The sequence below is a fragment of the Zeus faber genome (assembly GCF_960531495.2).
Source record: "Zeus faber genome assembly, chromosome: 9".
Lineage (NCBI taxonomy): Eukaryota > Metazoa > Chordata > Actinopteri > Zeiformes > Zeidae > Zeus > Zeus faber.
The window spans coordinates 29,164,961-29,185,093 of record NC_137197.1 but is presented as its reverse complement, the minus strand read 5'-3'; the positions used below and the strand labels follow the sequence as shown (position 1 = coordinate 29,185,093).

The 20,133-nt window shown below is 44.9% G+C and overlaps 1 protein-coding gene across 8 annotated transcripts in view; it reads left to right on the top strand.

Annotated features, from left to right (window-relative positions):
* The first annotated feature begins 930 nt into the window (after positions 1-930).
* Positions 931-20,133, top strand: part of phldb1b (pleckstrin homology-like domain, family B, member 1b) — a 69,286-nt gene continuing 50,083 nt past the window's right edge. For 7 of the 8 annotated variants that reach the window (XM_080006361.1, XM_080006364.1, XM_080006365.1 and 4 more), the window contains exons 1-2: positions 931-1,088; positions 19,411-19,536. In XM_080006361.1, the coding sequence (XP_079862487.1) occupies positions 1,046-1,088; positions 19,411-19,536 (169 nt within the window). In that variant the 5' untranslated portion in view covers positions 931-1,045. Of the gene's footprint in view, positions 1,089-4,760; positions 4,788-19,410; positions 19,537-20,133 lie in introns of those variants that run through there. The other variant, XM_080006363.1, reaches the window with a different exon arrangement.

Here is a 20,133-nt window from a genome sequence, read left to right as displayed (position 1 = left end):
ACGAAGCCACCCCTGAGGCCTGAGGTCGTATAGACACCCCACGACCGCAGGAAAGCCCCAAGCATCCTGCCCTGCAGCCACAGAAGAACCCCAGCCCCCAGAGAAGCCGGAAGCCCACGGAGCAACAGCCATGTCCGGCCCGAGAAGCATTAACCAGTCCCAGAGAGCGCGAGGAGACCCTGCACCCCTGAGGCGCACACATACAACCCACCCCCACGTGCAGGCACAAGATGCAGCCACAGCCGCAGAACCCAGGCCGCAGACACCAGGCACGGACCACAGGCCCGGAGCCATGTTCCACGCTGACAGACCGACACTCTGCCCAAAAAGCTTGTCCCGCCGGTGAGCCGGCTGGGCCCCCAAGCCCACCAGCGGCCCACATAAGTGTGATGCCCGTCCCACCGCAACCGGCCAGATGCTGAGTGTGCTCAGCGAAGGACATCTGGATGTCAACCCCCGACAAACGCAGGCTGCCAGATATGTGGGCCCTCCACCACCTGGGGCACTTGCCGCAGAGAAGCCACACAGCGGGAGCAAAGGCCGACAGCCGCCTCCCACACCCCAACCCACACCCACGACAGCAAGCCCCCTCCTAGGTGCCCCAGAAGGTCTCCTTGCTTTTCTACCTGTCTGTCAGTGCGACCTTCTCTGTCTGGGCCTCAAGAGGCCAGAACGCAGGGAGATTCCTCTATCAAGTATTCTGTCCAGGCCTAGCTCTGGGGGATGCGTGTGTGTGTCTGTCTGTGTGTGTGTGTGTGTGCGTGTGTGTCTGTGCGTGCGTGTCTTTCACATGCCTGTGACATTCCACTGAGGCCCTGGACTCATTTCAGAAAGATCAAGAATGACAAGTAGTTTCTGTAGAACTGGCAATGTAATAAGCACTCATTCACTCATGTCTTATTGTCCCATTGTCATAGGCAGGACGACTCTAGGCCACGGTCCCACCGACATCAACATCCAAGGTCCTGGCGTAGCCGCACAGCACTGCTACATCGAGAACCGGTCAGGGGTCATTACGCTGCAACCCTGCGGGAACACCTGCGCCATGGACGGCCTGCAAGTCACCCAACCTGTCCGCCTGTCACAAGGTAGCCATTGGTACCCAAAACACAGATCATACGACCTTAACTCTTCCATCATTTTCAATCAACCGGATTGCCAGTTCTAACTGTTATCTGTTTGATGATAAACAACGCCAGCATTGCTTTGGTGTCCATAAGAGTCTTTCATCTCCCTCCATCGACAACTATCCATGATTTCGAAAGCTGCCGTTCAGCTGACCTTTACTTGTTTGAAGCTGCAGCAGAAGAACTTTCACTTTCTTCACGACATTTCTTATGTATAAACCATATCACCAGTATGCTATCCAGTACAGCGACACTCAAAATGAGCTCTTACCACCTCCTGTTAAGTTGATGGTTTAATTTGGCCTTAGTGAGACTAATTACAATACTAATGGCAGTTAAAAGTTAAAGTTATAGATATATAGATACACCACCTTGCAGAAACAAATGATAGGAGCCTTTCTGTGTGGAGTTTGCATGTTCTCCCCGTGCTCACATGGGGTTTCCTCCACCTCACGTCAGTAAGGACCCCCACCAAAAACATGCACACATCATCGTCTGACCAGCGATGGACACTTATCACCTGGTCCCCGGGCGCGTCCACGTACGCTGCCCACTGCTCCTGGCTGTGGCCCCGGAGGAAGGACAAGCCAGGATGGGTTAAATGCAGAGGAACCATTTCACCGTCCACCATCCAAAGCATGTGCGTGTGTGTGTGTGTGCAAGCATGTGTTGTAGTGTGGTGTGTTGTGTGACAAATAAAGAGTGTTTCTTCTTCTTCTTATAGGACCCACAATTATAGGTCTCACAATCAGCAGGATCAATTGGTCGGATCTGTGCTCCGGTCAATGGTGGTGGTATACGTACGTAGGAAACAGCAGCTCCGCTCAATAAAAATGGACACGCTGTGCTTTTTAAAAGGACCCACCACATCAACAGGAGCTGTAGTCGCAAGTGGGGCCTGCATTTAATACGTTAACCGCCCAAGCTTGGCCGTGGTCAGGCACATATAGGAAACAAACAGTGTAAGAGGGAACTGGAATCGATTTTTTCCCCTGGGATGCTTGGGGTCGGGAGGTGCGATGAAAAGCCATGGATGGATGTTGAGGAAAAAACAAAGCCCTGAGGTGGGCATTGTAACACTAGCGCATTATCCATTATTGCCCTTTGCACACAAGACAAGGTTTCCTGGGAAAGAGTGAGGGCAGTCTCGTGGTCCAGCAACGGCTGATCTGCCTACCAGCGAGCAGGAGGAACTCACGAATTAAGACAAACTCACATAAGATAGTGCTTGTATTGTTGAGAGCGGGCGGACAGAGATACTACTCATGATTGGTCATACTATCCTGCGCAACTTCCCTGTGCTCCATTCATACTGGGGCCTTGTGCTAGAAAGTAGGCAGCTTCCCTTTTACAATCTACGTCAATGCAGTAAGCTGCCTTCCAAAAAGGTTTCTTGCATATACAGACGGAGCAGCCAGTGTGCTGTTTTGGAAATATCGTAATTTATGGTTAGTTTTAGTCATTTTGTAAAACTGTGTGCGCAGTGGAACTGCATTTTTCCCAAACACCACGGGAATGACGGTCATTCTGGAGACTGAAACACGAATAAACATACAATAAAACTGTAATCATTTGAAGGGAGTTGTTTAAACTCTACCACAAACAAAAATATGAATATCCTATACTATATCAAATAAATACATTACATTTTCTCAAACACTTACATCTGTAACTTCGACCCTAGATTCCTTGTGTAAGAGTCATGTCAAGGGCAACGGAGCCATAAACATTTGTATAGGTACAACAGACAATGTTTTCGTGCTGGCGGGAATGGGAAAAATGGCGCCACAGTCAGTCAGTCAGTCAGTCAGGTCTTGCCACTCCTTCTATCGTTCAGTATTCCAACCTGGGAAACCTGAGTGGGGGCGACGCGGCGCTATTTATACTGGCCTCTCTGCCCCAGACAGATCCAACTTTAGGTCCCCCCCTTCACTCCCTCCCTCCTGAGGGTTTTTTTTGGGGGTTAGAGGGGGTGAGGGTTGAAGGATGATTAGAAGACTGAATCTCCAGAGGGAAGGAAGTACAGTCTATAGGAAGGGTTTACTACTGGATAAGTGGTACCTATACTAGTATAGGTTATTTTTCACTTTACAGTTAGCTGGATGTTGCAGTCGGATTTTAGCATTTCTCACACAATTGTAGCACATGTCAAACATTGTCTCTTCTGTTTTTGTAAAAACATTGGGTGAGTAATAAGGGAGGTTCCTTTAAACTTGGGGTAAACGGTGACTCACCATGGCTGACACATGCAATGTACTGATTCCTTTGAATCAGTGGCGTAATGGAGATTATTATGACCCTATATCTATGACCAGGGCTTTCTTCCTGGACATTTTCAGCAAACTCAGCTACCAGCTGTAATATCCAGTGAAATATATATACGTATATAATTCCCATGCCCTTTTTTCATAATATTCTCAACTCACCAACTATCACTACAGCCCTGCTTTATATAGCTTTGGAAATTTAAACTTTTCGAGTGTATAGAAAATTAAGTGTTACAATCAAGCAGTTATCAATTAAAATGTGCATTCTAATGTTTCTATCTCCACAAAAATGATGAGGATATCCTTGAATGAGTTCCGATTTTGTCAAGTAAGTAGACATATCACACACACACACACACACATACACACACACCAATTTCCTTTCAAACTAGCTGAGTTGACGTTACAGAATATGGGCCTAGGCAGATGAGGTATATGTAATAATTGTGATTTAGACTGGATTAAGTAGTATTTTCTCTTTGTATCCCCTCCACGCTACACAGCTAATTGACAAATCAACATTTTGAACTCATTTTTCATCTTTACGGTGTAGTCCATGTTAATGTCAGAATCAGAAAGTACACCTACAGGAGACTTTGCGCCGGTTTTCAACGACTCCTTAGTACTTACAGGACAACAGTAAAGAATGCAGTATGTTGGTAATCAGTAGTTAGTCTCTTCTAGTCCAAGTTTATTATATTGAGAGGGTACAACCTGTATCTCCCAACAGTATGAGGGGAGATCCCCGCAGTATGTGGCGGTGACTAGAGTTGTGGTCCGATGTCATGGCGAGACGAGCGGGGGATGTAAGTCATAAGTTCCCCCTCCACTCCACCTCTCTCTCTCCCGTCGCGTCGCTCCGCCCTGACTCAGTAGTATCCTCCTTCTCCCTCCTTCCCTCCCACCTTCCTGACAGCTCACCGACTAGGACAGGGGGTAGCCCCGTGTCAGGGACAGCTGTTCTCCATATCTCCCCGGTCCCCCATAGCGGGAGGTGCTCCTACAGTGGGTCCGGGACGAGAAGTGACAATAACAGTAACGCGGGACGGCCATTTGACGTAGACGCGCGGCTCTAAACTCCCGCAACGCTTATTAATCATAAACGGGAGCGGAATAAAAACATCCCCGCACCGCACCAGGACAGTTGGTGGTAACGGCCGAGCTGACGGCTCCTTTGTGGGGATGCAAACGGAGGGTACAATAGCCCGCGGTTCGCTTTTATTATCATAACAAAAGCGGGAGGAACCCCCCCCCCCCCAGCGCCACACCGCTTACTGCCGCTCGGTCCACGACGGATCGCCTCGTAGGACAAACCACGTGGGTTTGGTTTAAAGGACTATGCCGGCAGAGCGATGAGAGCACGGGAGTGGGACTGTCGCGATTTGAATATTTAGTAAGTATCTTGCTGCTGCTCCTGCTGCTGTTGATGTTCTTGTTGCTTATTATTATCTGCTGCTGTTTAATTCGAAGCTTTGTATAGATATTAACGCGTTACACTGGTTCTCAACCTGGGGTCCGGGGACCCCCCAGGGGTCGTTCAAGGGGGTTCCAGGGGCTCTCCACTAAAACGATTCATACTTTTTCTACATTTTAAATATGTAATTTACAAATCTATTGTGATCTCTGGAACCATATCAATAGAGAATTTGGAAGAAATCATATAGGAACTTTGAACTAAATCTTATCTGACAATGAAAAACTCTTCTTTGTCCCAGAATCAAACTCTTATAAAATGAGGTTTTAATACCTTAAATTATCTGTCCTTGCTATGAAAAAGGTTGAGAATCACTAATTTATAAGATCAACAAGTTATAACCAACTGGTGATCGATCGGTCGAATGTTGAAGACATCATTTCAATATATTTTTAATAGTTAAAATAAAATTCTCTGTGCTCTATAAGGGAAAACAATCTTGTCCGGTTTTCGAAAAAAAAAAAAAAAGGTTTTTAATGGATAGGAGTAACTCCAAAATCACTCATGGGTAATGTTTTCTATTCGGGACACAGATTGCAAATTCTCCCTTTAAATTTCACTATTGCATTGCCACGGTTTAAGGCGCTTTTTTTTTTACTTAATAAGTTTGGACACCACGGTCAGGGCTTCATATTTCCTCCAGGTGAGAGATCAGTTTATAGACATAACAAATCTCTGGGGATGACTGAGAACTGAAGCGAGCGGCTTTCTTCTTCTGCCATGCCACTGCATGTCTATCTACTGTTACACTGCTATTCCTGGTGGCCAATGTGACCAAAGCAGAGTTAGTCACTAGAATAGAACAGAGGTGGGCCACTTGATTACTCAAGAGACCATGGGTTTTGATTTAAATTTTAATGCAAATATATGCAGTCATTGAACTTGAAGCTTTTTTTTTTTTTTTTTTAGAGATTGAGCTTAAAGGGGACCTATTACGCTTTTCCTTATTTTCTGTCATATATATAATGTTAAAATGTCGGATGTTCATATAAGACATGGCCAAAGTGTCAAATAATGAAGTAAACTAATGACAAAGTAATCGATGAGCAAAATGCTCAAGCTTCGGACCGCCCTGAACGCTTTGTTTTCAAAGGTTTTTTTCTTTCGGCATGTGCTCCATCCGATCCACTATATTCCAAACAAAACCAATAAAAATATTGTGTTTTTATTGTAGATGTATTTATTTATGTTATTTTCCAACATTTACAAAAAAATTAACACAGAAAATCACAAAAAATCCTTGCGTGCAAGGGTCCCGGTGTATCGCGGTGTCCCCCACAATCTTGGAGCACGGCAACCAAAGTCGGAACAAACTTTTAAATTAGGCCTTGTAGATCTAATATGAATGAAGATTCAGAAACTGGATTGCAAATTTCTTTCCTCAAATTTGTTCAAAAACAGATTTTGGTGGACTGATAAGGTAAAATAAGTGAAAGTTCCGATATACAGTAAATTGAACGAAACCCAGAAGCCATACTCAAACACCATTGGCTCACAGAACCCCGACCTTGTGCTCAAACTCCATTGGCTCACATAACTCGTGGCACATGTCTTGGGGACCTCAGAGACTTATATTAACTTGTGTAAAAAGGAACATAATAGGTCCACTTTAAGAGGGACAACTGATGTCCTAATGGTATGGTTTCTCTTTGTTTGTGTGGCTTAATCACAGGCACTGTAGAATATTTTGGTTTGGTCAGACAATCTCTTTAGCTTTTCCTTCTGTAAATGGAGTCCTTTGGCTTAATTATACTGGAGATGCACCAATGGCTTTGGGCTTTGAGGTGAAACAAAGCAAACCAAAGATAAGACTATTGACCACAAAGATTTCCTACACTACACATCTACCATATACACTGGCAGGTATATGCTCCATAAGGCCTGTTTCTAACCTTTTTACTCCGTTGTTATACAGTCTGTAAAGTTAACTGGTGGGGAGTTTACTTGGGTCAGATAACAATTGTGTTACTGGTTATCGTGTCAATGGTTTTCACACAACCTGTGTTCAGAGACTTTCAAGCCCCTTTCCCACATGGAATCCCTAACATTGCTGGATAAAAAATATCCATCAAAGGCATTAGGTAATCATTCCCACATTGGCCTCCTTTACGGAGAAGTTCCATAGATGGGTAAGATCGTTTGGACAATCTGTCGGACGCACAGACGCACAATCGCAATCAGTTTTTTTTTTTTCCTGGCTCTCAGAGACCAGTGCTTCAGTTTCCACCTCCCCATCCCTCTCAGACAGACTCTTCCCTCCGCTGATGGAGCCGGGACATGGGGATAGTTAACCCGTCCCTGGACGCAATAACCCTTACCCAAAGTTATTCAATCGGTGTGATCATTTTCAATGTGTCCTACACTCTCTGCCTCCGAAGAGGGAATGTTCTCCACCTGTTCTACCTCTCGCTCTCCGCTCATTCCGTCACCGGCACCGGAGGGCAAGCAAAGCGCTTGTGCCTGATGCCCCCACACCGCACCCTTAACTCTAAAAGACACGTCTAGGGTCTGAGTGGCATTTCTAGTTAGAAAAAGAACAACATTTAAGAATATAAAGACCTGTCTCCCTAGAAAACTCGTCTATGCAGCTGAGCTCCATGGTTCGGATCGGACTCGTCATTTTTCTCAAATTTTTTTTTTTTCTTCCCGAAAACCAATAACTTTTCAAATAATTGTACGAAATACATATTCGTAAAAACCCACTATTTGTGCTTTATTTGGATTTGGCTCCACCTCTACTTTACAGAAATCTGATGCTTACATTCCCACACACTTTCATTCACAGATGTACCGGCATTTTCCTGTAAATTACAATAGTTTCACAGTGGGGGATTTTACAGAACAACTTTTATGGGATATTGACACCGGCTCCTGTTCCCACATGATGCCAATACAGAACATTTCCAGTAGATTTACGGCTTTCAGTGCAAGTGGGAAAGGGGCTTCAATATCAATGGCTCATAGTTTGTGTAGATGCACATGACCTAATGTGACATTATAGTGATATTCATGTAAGTGGACACATATTTGACTTGATGAAGCTGAATTCCGTGACAGCTAAACGGAAAATGGTTGGAGGAAAAAAACAAAATTATGGAGCTTCTTGCCAGCTGTGGTGAAGACGAAATCCATATACGAGTATAACATGCACAGTCAAGAGACAGCGATGCGGCAAATCTGCTGACGCTCACAGAAAAGTGTCTTTATTGCCGATTCAGTCAGTATGAAGACCTTAACTTGAGTTGGGGTTAGCTTGAGAACTCATTGTACGCTCTGAGGCTGGGAGAGCTTGGACATGGTTCTCTGTATTAAAGTTTTAGAGCCTGTAAAAACCAGTACGGCCACCATAGGTACAGCAGAATCGTGCCAAGAAACCTCACGTTCACCATTGCCGCTCCTAAAGGGACCAATCTATCCAAGCATCTGTCATCAGTGATACATTGCTCTAACCCTATTGTATGGAAAAAGGTTATGAGCTGTCCAGAGGAGAAGCCCCTCTGCAAACATTTAGTAAGCGGCCGGGGACGAGATGCGGGGGCTCCCGCTGGCTCAGGAGCACAGGTCAAGCATGGGCGCAGGAAGAAAAGGGATGAAGTGCTGAAAGGAAGGGAAGTAAGATGGTTGCAGCTGGTGCGTGCACACTTGGTGTTTGTCTACTTGTCCTTGTATGTGTGTGTGTGTGTGCGCCTACATCCTCTGAATTCACCCGGGTCAATGCAATGGGTCCAAAAGACAAAATATCTTTGCGCCGTATTGACAGCACTGGCAACTCTCAGAAAAAAAATTCTGCCCAGGAGATCTTATATAGAACATTATAGTTAGGTTTGATATTGATTGATTAGGTGCGCGGCCATCTGCTAGTCTTACATCTGATCAAGGGTTGGGCAGCCTCTTATCAGCTGCGGCATCTGATACTTTTATTTTCTTACTATTCCTGCTAACTTCTATAGCTAGATAGGTAGATAGATACTTTATTCAATCCCGGAGGGAAATTGCAAGGATGGGCTCGTCTTTCAGTGTATATACGCTGAAAAAACGGTTATTGGATCAACTTCAGGAATTGCATTTTATATGGAGAATTTATATTTCTTAGATGTTCTCAATTTCAAATTCAGAAATTAAGATGCACATTTTCATTTGGGAAAACTAAAAATTATAGATTCAACAAATGAAAGCAATTTCTTTAAGTTGATTCATATAACTCCAATCCAATGATTTATTTTTCTTTAATGTAGCTTCATCTAGTTGGAATGTTTAATTTAGATAAAAATCTATGTTTCAAGAAGGATCCAAGAACAAATTCTATATCAAATCCCCCAAAAATACGGCTAATTCACATGTTACGGAATCACAGTTTCACACAATACAGATATAGAATAAAAGAATAAAAACAATGAAACTATCAGCAATTTTAAATTTTCAATTTTCAATGCCCGGTGGCGCAATGCATTGAAAATTGAAAATTGAAAATTTACCTTCTTTGCTGCCTCACAGCAAGAAGGTCCTGGGTTCGATTCCTGCCTGGGGCGCTGTTGGCACTGTGCTCCGGCGGGTTATCTCCCAAATAGGAGCCTTTCTGTGTGGAGTTTGCATGTTCTCCCCATGCTCACATGGGGTTTCCTCCACCTACCATCAGTAAGGACCCCCACCAAAAACATGCACACATCACCATTGTCTGACCAGCGATGGACACCTGGTACCAGGTCCCCTGGCGCGTCGACGAATGCTGCCCACTGCTCCTGGCTGCCCCCCCGGAGGAAGGACACGATAGGACAGGATGGGTCAAATGCAGAGGCCACATTTCACTGGCCACCACCCAAAGAGCATGTGCGTGTGTGTGTGTGTGTGTGTGTGTGTGTGTATATATATATATATGCATGGGTTGTTGTGCAGTGTGTCGTGATAAAATAAAGTTTCTTAATTCTTAATTCAGAGATTGTCTACACTAGAGTTATGGGTGTCTCTCACTTCAGAACTCTCAGTTCATTCAGTCGAAAACAGTTCGGTGTTGGTACGAGGACATTTTATGGCTAACCAATCCTGCGAGCTGGTGTCATGATTATTACTTTTGACCTCAGTAATCATATACTATCTCTAGAAAATATACACTGCAAAAAAGCATTTGCCCTGTGAAACATACATTTTGCCAAAGACTTTCTCTTTTTGCATATGTGTCACATTCTTGTGCTAGTGTAGAGCGTTTGAATGTTTCAGCCTTTTCTTTTCCAGTGGAAACAGACTGTGGTTAGGACTGACACGGGATGCTCTAAGGCTTAATAAGAAGTCAACCCATCCCCCCCAACCCAACCTCCTTAACTCCTCCTTCCAAACCGGTGCCATACCTTCTGGTATGTGCTCCTGCACTTGATGGCCCCCTGGTCTGGTGAGAGCGGTCATTGATTAACTAGTGGGGCTGATTCAATGGCCTTTTCCTTGGGCAGTAAAACACTGCCCTTCCATGGCAACTGTCAGCCATACTTCTGGCTATCTCTTTGTCCCGAGCTGCTGTGACGTCCTAGGCCTGCGGTTTGAGTGTGAGCCGGTTTTATTTTGCTCTGCATAATAATGGCAACGTCACAGTTACCCAACTCTCTGCTCTGGTCTGGAAATAATAATGTCACTGCAGTAGAGAGTGAAATGTTGTTTTGGTCACAGGATATCTGGGAAAAGACTAGGACGCTAGTTATTTATTAATTTAATAAACCCCTTTTTCAAAGTAATTCTTTCCATGGTTTGCGGTGCAACCTTTTTTGCGCAAAAAAGATGATGTCCGCTGCATTTTCTCCACATTTTGGAACGATCATAATAATATGGATACTTTTGCAGTGTAGTAAATTCAGTTGCGGATGTCTTGTCTTATTTTGTTTAATCAGCTGATTCTGTGATTAAGAAGAACAGGGCAGATCTCTTTCTCATGCTGCAACCTCCCATCCCTCATTCAGGCTTTGTTTGGATGACAATAACCCTGATCAAGTGCCAGAAGAAGATCAGATATGTTTCTGGAGCTCATGAAAGAGGGCATAATGCTTGGAAAAACAGGGGATGCCGCTCGTGAGCTGGTTTGAAAGCCACAGAATCCGTTTTTTGGTTTTTTTGTTTGTTTTTTTACATGACATTGAATATAAACATGTTTATCTGCCATGTCATCATAGGAGCACGTATGACTTCAATAAGTGTTTCCGACGTAGGGTAAAGTCATTCCATGAGAACTCTGACCACGGCTAGCTCATGTCCAAGGTACTGGAAAGAATCAATGTGGTCGAATGAAAGCAAAGGAAAAATAAAAACAGCAAACCACCAAAAAGAATCCAGTATCCTGAAATGTGATGTTGTACTTGCTCCGTAAATATATTTCAAGGCGATTCAACAGCCCTAATAAATTCGTCTTCATTAAATGCCACAATATCCTTGAGGCCCGATCTGGCATTAATAGCTGATTGGCCTCGGTGGTCCCAGAGAAACATTCACCAGGGCTGAGGAACAACTGTCCTCATCAGCAGTGGCATAAGATTCAGAGTAGACCATGAAGTAGAACCGTGTCCCCCCATGTAATTTAAGACTCGGTGTTGATTCTAGACACACACATAGGTGTCGTGTGGTCTCTAATCCAATAGGGTGTTCCCTCCGTTTTGTTAAAGAATGAAGTAAGCACGCCCTTGCAAAGGAGGCGGGAGGTTTCAAATGATCTTCATTTCTCCTTATTCGATGAAATGTTAATCTTGTATAGTATGCTTATTTATTCATTGATTTATCCTTGGACTAAATGCTGTGGCGACCTACGGACATGAAAGAGGTGGTACCTCCGATTGGATCAATTCCCAAAGTGCACTCACGGTGATGAGGACACGCAGCGGTTGGTGGTTCCGTCATCGGAGTGTCGAGTGTGAAAGTCTTCCCGTTCACATTGGAGAAAGACTCGGCAGAGCATTTCTACCCCCCCCTCCTTCAATTTCATGTTCCTACATGCGCTAAACACAGGGTTGTTTTATGTTTTAGCTCGGTGAATCCAGCTCAGCTTCCCACTGACACCGGTCCTCAAAATGTCTCGTATTTTACCGGCAGAGAAATTTTTGGAAGTGTAGAGGGCAATTAAATTGCTCTCGCTTTTGCTCTCGCCCTCACTCACTTTCCTTCTCCGCCTCTGTCTTTGAACATTGAGCGATAGCACAGACAAGTCATTTTGCTGAGGTCAAACTTTGAGGAACAACGATGCGGGACGCAGCTGCTTCTATGAAAACCCTATATACACCGATCAGTCACAACACTGAAACCACCACCAATACTACTTATATTGTGTAGCTCCCCCTTATGCCACCACAACAGCTCTGACCCGGGGAGGCATGGACTCCACAAGACCTCTGAAGGTGTCCTGTGGTATCTGGCCTCGAGACATTAGCAGCAGGTCCTTTAAGTCCTGTAAGTTGTGAGGTGGGGCCCCCATAGATCAGGCTTGTTGTTCCAGCACATCCCACAGATGCTTGATCGGATCAGACCTTAACCACAGCCATCCACATGATGTACAAGAAAATGTGATTCAGACCAGGCCACCTTCCATTGTTCCATGGTCCAGTTCTGATGCCCATTCTAGGCGCTTTCAGCAGTAGAAAGGGGTCAGCATGGTCTACGCAGCACCATACGCAACAAGCTGCGATCTACTGTGTGTTCATAGCCAGCATTCATTTTTTCATCAATCTGTGCTGCAGAAGCTCTTCTGTGGGATCGGACGAGACGGGCTGGACTTTGCTCCCCACGCGCTCACTGATGCGTGTGGGGAGCAAAGTCTAGCCCGAGCATGTGGGATGCCCATGACTCTGTCACCGGTTTGCCAGCTGTCCTTCCTTGGACCACTTTTGGCAGGTACTAACCACTGCATACCGGGAACACCCCACAATACCTGCTGTTTCGGAGATGCTCTGACCCCGTTGTCTAGCCATCACAATTTGGCCCTTGTCAAAGTCTCTTATATCCTTACGTCCTTACGCTTGCCCATTTTTCCTGCTTCCGATGCATCAATTTCAAGAACTGATTGTTCACTTGCTGGCTAATTTATCCCACCCTTTGACTGGTGCCATTGGAACGAGATGAGTAATGTTGTTCACTTCACCTGCCAGTAATTTTAATGTTGTGGCTGATCGGTGTATACCCATTTGAATATACCCATACTATTTCAAATATTGGGAAGAAAGACCATAAGAGCCGTTGCTGTTCTGACAGCGTAGTCAAACACTAATATACTGGTTATTAAGTTTGCACTTACCAAGCTGATGTGTATCCGTGTGGCCTCCTGAATCTCTCCCCGGGAATCAATAAAGTATTATCTTATCTTGTCTTAAAGTGGGCCTGCCTTTGGATGTGTTTACACTCACCGCCACAGAAGTTATAGATCTGGATACAAAAAATAATTACTACAAAAAACTACTGAATGGCGTAATAAAAATACCTCACAAACTCTGCCTGGAAGCCATTGTCCCGCGGACCAGTGCCGGGTTGCAGACTGGTGGTTGGGAACCACTGCCTTAAAGGACGCGGCTATGGCGATGAAGTCACGGTATTCCCCTGAAGACCGACCACCCTGATTGATTTTGGGAAAGTTGATCACAAGATCTCCCTTAACTGTCATGTCATGTCATCTCAGAAGATGACACCCTGAGACGACCTGGTCGGCAAAGGGAGCAGGGAGAATGTGACATGGCAACCCCGCTACAAACTCACCCCAAATTCCCATTAGACCACCTAGTGAGAGAGAGGGGAGGACGTGGTAAATGAATCCGCAAGACTTAAATGGAGTCTGTGTTTTCTCAATAGGTATTGTTCTTCCTGCTTTTGATGCTTTGCTGTTGAAATTCAATTAAAACAGAAAATACTCCAAATGAAATCGCAGGGGAGATCTTCTCACCTGTTATTCATAAATTGATTATGCAAAGGTGAAATACATCACCTTCTTGTGTCACGTCCCCCCATTCTGAAAATCCCCCAGTTTTAGGTGAGATGATCTATTTTACTTTGCAAAGGGTTTGGTACCTGCACTGTCCCATAAAGCCCACTCCCACTCAGAGGGTTGGGGTTTTGGCATGGTTATGGTGTGTTTTGAAGTTGAATTGCTCTGGTACAAAGACGGGTGTCCAGCAGACTCTACGACACTACTGAGTACCATTCTTCCTTTCTGTACAGTTTCATAAACCTTGTATAGCCTAGAATAAAAGCAGTTGATATGAGGTGATATTGATTCATTGTGGGGGGTTTATTCTATTCTTTATCAGAATTTGCATAAACCTTTGCCCCTGGCTAGGTTTTTTTATTGTTGCTTTTAATTACTGACTTGACATATACTACTAGTGTTAAATTACCTCCTCATTCTTGCAATTATAAAGTGCAGCTGTACACTTTCACTGTGTCAACATCGTGTGGGCGCTGTGATGAATAGGCGAGGGATGCTCTGGTTGTGTGTGTGTGTGTGTGTGTGTGTGTGTGTATGTGTGTGTTTATAATCTGTAGCGCTGTAATTCCCCAACCTACCCGGCAAGCGTGATTCAAAGCCTGGTTAGCACCTCTGCAAACCCTAAACAGTTCCCCAGGACCTGGATAAATACTACACGACTCTCTGGAGACAGTTTTAGGACGTTGACACCTTTTGTCTTGGCAGAGGCACATTCTGTTTTGTTTTGTTTTTTGCTGCTGAGAGGATCCATCTTGAAAAGTAGCTGCTGGCATGCCTAACAGCTGAATTGATGATTTCTAATTGGCTTTGAGGAACCATCCAATCGACAAAGCACACAGGGAGGGTGGCGCTCCACCTTTTAAAGCAGATGGATTGATTAGGGTAAAATAAAAAGTTATCTTTTGGGCGCCAGCCCATTTGCTGATATCCACTCTGTGATTCAAGCTCATGAATTGCAGCTGTTCTTTCATCGCACACTAAGTAATTGCAGTGAAGAATTTCACTGAAGGTCAGTAATATCAACATCTGCTGAGTGGTGTGATAAAAAACCCCATTATTTTTCATTCATTATACACAGGTTCCATATGAAAAATTCAGCAAAGCAGCCTTTGAGAGTGGCATTAACTGGTGCTGATCCAGTATTGGGAAAAAGTACATTTTTTAATTACATCTCATTGGGGAAGGTTGAAACACAGGGAAGATCAGGGGACACACTTATGACTGGGGGTCACGTGCAAAGATCACGCAATCAGGCTTATGATGATTTAAGTTAATTTAAAACACCAAGTTGCACGAAACGCCTCCGAAGACTGCAAAATCAGCCCAGCCCTCAAAGGTTTCTTATGAATGACCAATACTAGCCCATGTTCAGAGATGTGAGTTGACCAATGTACAGAGAAGGAGGCGCAACACTTGATCGGTGTAGAAAAATGTACACGAGTTAATTATTTAATGGTTAAAAACATGACTTTTCAGCTCAACAAAGGCCTTCATCATATAATTTCTCAGACAGAAACAACAACAATATAAAGGGACAAGTCATTGACTTGTCAATTAGGTGGGACCTGCTGGTGTAGCTGGGACCTGCTTTCTTCCAAGTTCCTCACACCAGAACCTTGGGGGCACTGTGGGGCTCAGACAGAGAGAGAAAACACAAGGATGGTGGGGTGCATGGCAAAAAAAATGCAACATTGATACAACACAAATATGCTATTGACATTATAAGTAGCCAGTTAAATCCCTTCAGGTATAATGTGTCCTGGTAGTGTATCCAGTACGTCTCCCTGGCCTCCCTCCAATGGTGAACCAATTTACGAAATGTAACTTCAGAGGATGTTGTAAAACAATCTGTAATGCTGCTCAATGCAGGGGTTGTGTGTGTGTGTGTGTGTGTGTGTGTGTGTGTGTGTGTGTGTGGCTTCATCAATACTGTATGTGTGCATGTGAGAGCGAAAGAGAGAGACGGAGTGCTCTTTGTTTATTCCGCTGACTCATTGTCATGTGCTGATCCCCCATGGCCTCTCATGGCCGTCACACGTGCACAAGAGTGTGGGTACACACACACACACACACACACAGACACACACACACACACACACACACACACACACACTGACAGCCCGTTATATTGTTGGTTTGGTGTGTTGTTCTGCCGATGGCTTTGGCTACACACATGCACGCACAAGGACGTGGAGTGAGAGAGGCCTTTGCCCGCTGAGGTCGCTGGGTCAGGGCCCCAGACGGCGACTGGGGAGGAAAAACAGCGAGTGAATGGCAACTGCACGAAGCAGTTTTTTTGCTGAGAAAACAGCAAGCTGAGCAAAGAGAAGGCTTCCTGGGCCTCAGCAGAGCTTATGAGAACCCATCCGCAATGGCTCCCGATAAAAAGAAAACAGGCATCGCATGCACGAATCGCATGCAGGCCCCACCTGACGGCTTGTTACCAAGGCTGTCAAGCGGTGGAGAAACACAAGAATATTAACACCACTCCACACCGTGTGTTAACCGATATGGGTTCATTAGATAATGGAAAACATTAGTATCCACTGTTAATGTGTTACATCATTACACAGCATATCCTGTATGAATAACTGCATAAAGCCACCATTTCTTGGTGTGAAAACACACAATTTGAGATACCTGATACTGTGAGTTACTTAAATACACAACATCAAATGGGCGGCTGAAATCCCCCTCATTCAATCGACATAGCCCCAAGCTACGGTCTTTAAACTGTATTTTTTTTTGCTTGGGGAGTGACTCAGTCAGGCCTCACCAGAGAGATTGTGTTAATGCAAGTCTGAACTAGGAGTGTCTGGCGTGAGTCAGACAGACAGACGGAGAGAGAGAGAGAGAGAGAGAGAGAGAGAGACGGAGAGATGAAAAAAGAAAAGCCAGAGAGAGTGAGACAGACAGACACATGTAGAGACAGTCGGAGAACTGTTAGATACAGTGAGTCAGTCTTGGCAAACACAGATGTCGGCTTCATCCCTGGGGGAGAGGGAGGGGGAGAGAGAGAGAGAGAGAGAGAGAGAGAGAGAGAGAGAGAGAGAGAGGAAAATCCGAGGGTAAAGAAAAGCAGGAGACGGGAGAAAGAAGACAAGGGGAGTCGGAGGACTTCTTGTCAAACGGAAGGAGCGTGACGAGGCGGTGGGTTCAGCTGACGCAGCTGTCCGCGTGGCGGCTGCTCTCAGACCCGCGGCTCATCAACTTGTATTCCCCCGGTTTCATAACGGTTTCTGTTGCGTTTGGTGGTTTGGGAAGATTCACGACATCACGAACGCCGATCAAATTTGCAACGTCTGCTTTCAGAAGTTCAAATGGAAAGCGTTTGGTGGCACCTTTTGCAACTGCAACCACGTCAGAATTAATAAGCAAAGGTTGCGTCCGTAGCAATTTAAAGAGTCGGCTCAGCCAAATCCAGTGTCTTTTGGAGGAAAACCCATGCAAACTCAACAGACTAATAATCGGACTAAGTTTGAACCCCAGTGAGTGATTCAGAGCGGCTACAGCACTACCTTCAGATCCACCCCGCTGCCCTCACCTGCTCATGCAACTATGCCGTCCTTAAAAGGTAACCTACATTGCAGGGAGCACTCCCTAAGTAACAAAAGGTTCACAAATTTTAAACCCGATCCAACTAATAGCAGTCCATGTCCAGTCCAGTCCACATGTAGTCCATGTTTGTACATTGAGAGTAAGGAAAAAATCAGAGTCAAATTCCTTGTATGTGAACATTACATTACATTACATTTAGTCATTTAGCAGACGCTTTTATCCAAAGCGACTTACAATTATTCAAACACCGACGGACGCAGCCATCAGGAGCAATGAGGGGTTAAGTGTCTTGCTCAAGGACACTACAGCATGCTAGCAGGAGGAGCCTGGGATCGAACCAGCAACCTTTAGATTACTAGACGACCAGCTCTACCGTCTGAGCTACCCCGTCCCTTATTCCCCAACATAATTGGGGAATAAAGCTGATTCTGATTCTGAACTAATCCGTAGCTATTAACTATTTATGTTTTACTACTTCCCTCCCAGACAGACGTGCCGAACGGAACTCATAAACCACTGTTTTATTTTCTTTTTTTATCCTTATCCTTCCTGTCGGGGCTCGCGAGGTAATCGGCCACTCTTTTCCAAAGCAGTTGTTGTCTCCATTCTCAAATAAAAGGACCATCTGGCGTTGTCATGCACACAGGTGCTGCTGTAATCGCCCAACCTGCCGATTGAGAAGTTTCTATTTTGGCTTATACCTGGTTTTTCCTGGCCTCCTGGCATATCATCGCCTATTGTAAAAAAAACAACAAAAAAAACCCATTTCACCCTGTAATCACAGGGGAAGTACACACGTCCAGTATCCAGATGGCATTTGATTGCTTATCTATGGACAAGCTTACAGGAGTGACTCATATCGAGTGTTATACACTGTGTTTTGATATTTCAAACCAAAGCCCTGTGTGCTTGTCGTCACGGGCCAGGTAGTGTCACGTCTTTGATGGAGCGTCTCATATCCTGTTGAGGCCGGATAAAAAAAAAGCTGTCCCAGGCAACCAGACGTACGACTCCACGCCAGAGAGACAAGAGTAGAGATGAGGCTGACGTCTGATAAAACCTAATATCCGCCTGGCCGCTGGGGAAACCTTTGCATAACATCAACCAATTTGGTGTGCGGACGTTCTGTGTTTACAGTGTGAATGCTCCTGCTCATGTGTGTGCCACCCCCCCACCCCACAAAAAAAAAAACAGAGAACGATAAATGTACACTTAGCGCTTGAACATGCAGCGTCAAAACTAATTGAGATTTATTGCTCCAGTAACTGTCGCTCAGAACGAAATTTCCAAGGTAAATACTTAAATAGACTACGCTACAGTCTTCATGGCATGGGAACAGGCAAAGGTCTGCACAAATATTGGCCAGTAGAGTTAGAAGAAGTCAAACACAAAGCATTGTTTCATATTTATGTTATATTCTAAATATAATTGTGGCAGTTTCGCTCTGGCGCCTGCCACCTGAGTGGCATTTTCAGGGCACTCTGACAAAGAGACACTGGCGATGGGGTTGAAAAGTATTATTGTCGAGAGTGGGCAAGATGGAACAAGCCTGGAGCAGATGGTTAACATGTCATGACAAGGGCTCACCTCGTGTGTGTGAGGATGGGTGTTTTACCTGTTGCTCATTGAATGCTCTAACAAGCAAGAGGCATACAGCCCATGGATTCTGGGCCCAATTACCAAGACGGTGTGATGAGGGACCCTGTGCCCATGATAACTCCTGTTGTTTGTTTTTCTACACTGGTGATTACCAACGTGGTGTCTAAGAAGACTTGACTTCTGTGCTGTGGGTTTGTGTCGATTTTGTTTGCCCGCTCGTGTGACATAGCGTGAAGTTCGTATTGGCTTCTTTCTGTTGATAAGCCCTGATAGAGGTCCAGAATGCCTTAAGCTGCTTAAAACTGCATAGATCTAGTAGTGTTAGAGTTTGTTCTTGTGCTGTACATACTGACCTGGCCCTGTTTGTACAAATATACAATCCTCAGCATCCTCAGCTCATCTGCGATACTTCACCTCCATTAAATCAGTTCTCCCTCTCTCTTCAAGGCTGTATGCTGTGTTTTGGCCAGTCAGCCTTCTTCCGCTTCAACCACCCTGAAGAAGCCTTTAGGATGAAGAGCATGATGCCCCAGGGAGGAAAAGTTCCCACTGGGCCTTACAGACTACGCACAGGTAATGTACAAGGCAGATTCTATATTGGTGTTGTAGATCCTCTGAAACACACATGTAGTATAGTATTTAAAGGCGTAGGATTTGGGGTGTTGTGGTATGTATATGGCATGGGATTTTGGGAGGAACTAGGGATGGCATGTGTCGAGACACAGTAGCCCACTGATCCTTCACACAATACAGCACCTTGTTCATTAAAAGTTTATTGTTATATTGACTTTGACTTAAAACCCCTCACTTAGCAAGAACAGTGACCACTTGTCCAAGGCATAGTAAAACCCCGTAAGATCACCTTCCTGCAGTTGATAGCTTTTAGTGTGGCCTTTTGGGATGAATGACTTGGGCTGTTTCCAAACACTCAGGACAAGTTCCTTAACAGATTGACGTTTGTACGGCAGTAGGGCGCCATGTCCCCTTATTCCTGTTGTGATCCGCCTGGCGAGGGTCTAGATCTAGCAGTGTGGCAGCAAAAGCCAGCCTGCGCACTGCCAAGCTGGAGCTTGAGGCTGCGCCTGGGTTCACACTTTGCATGTTTTATAAGTATCTCATTCTCCTGAGGATCCCAGCAAAGTTTTTAAGTATGGCATCTGTGTAAAAGTG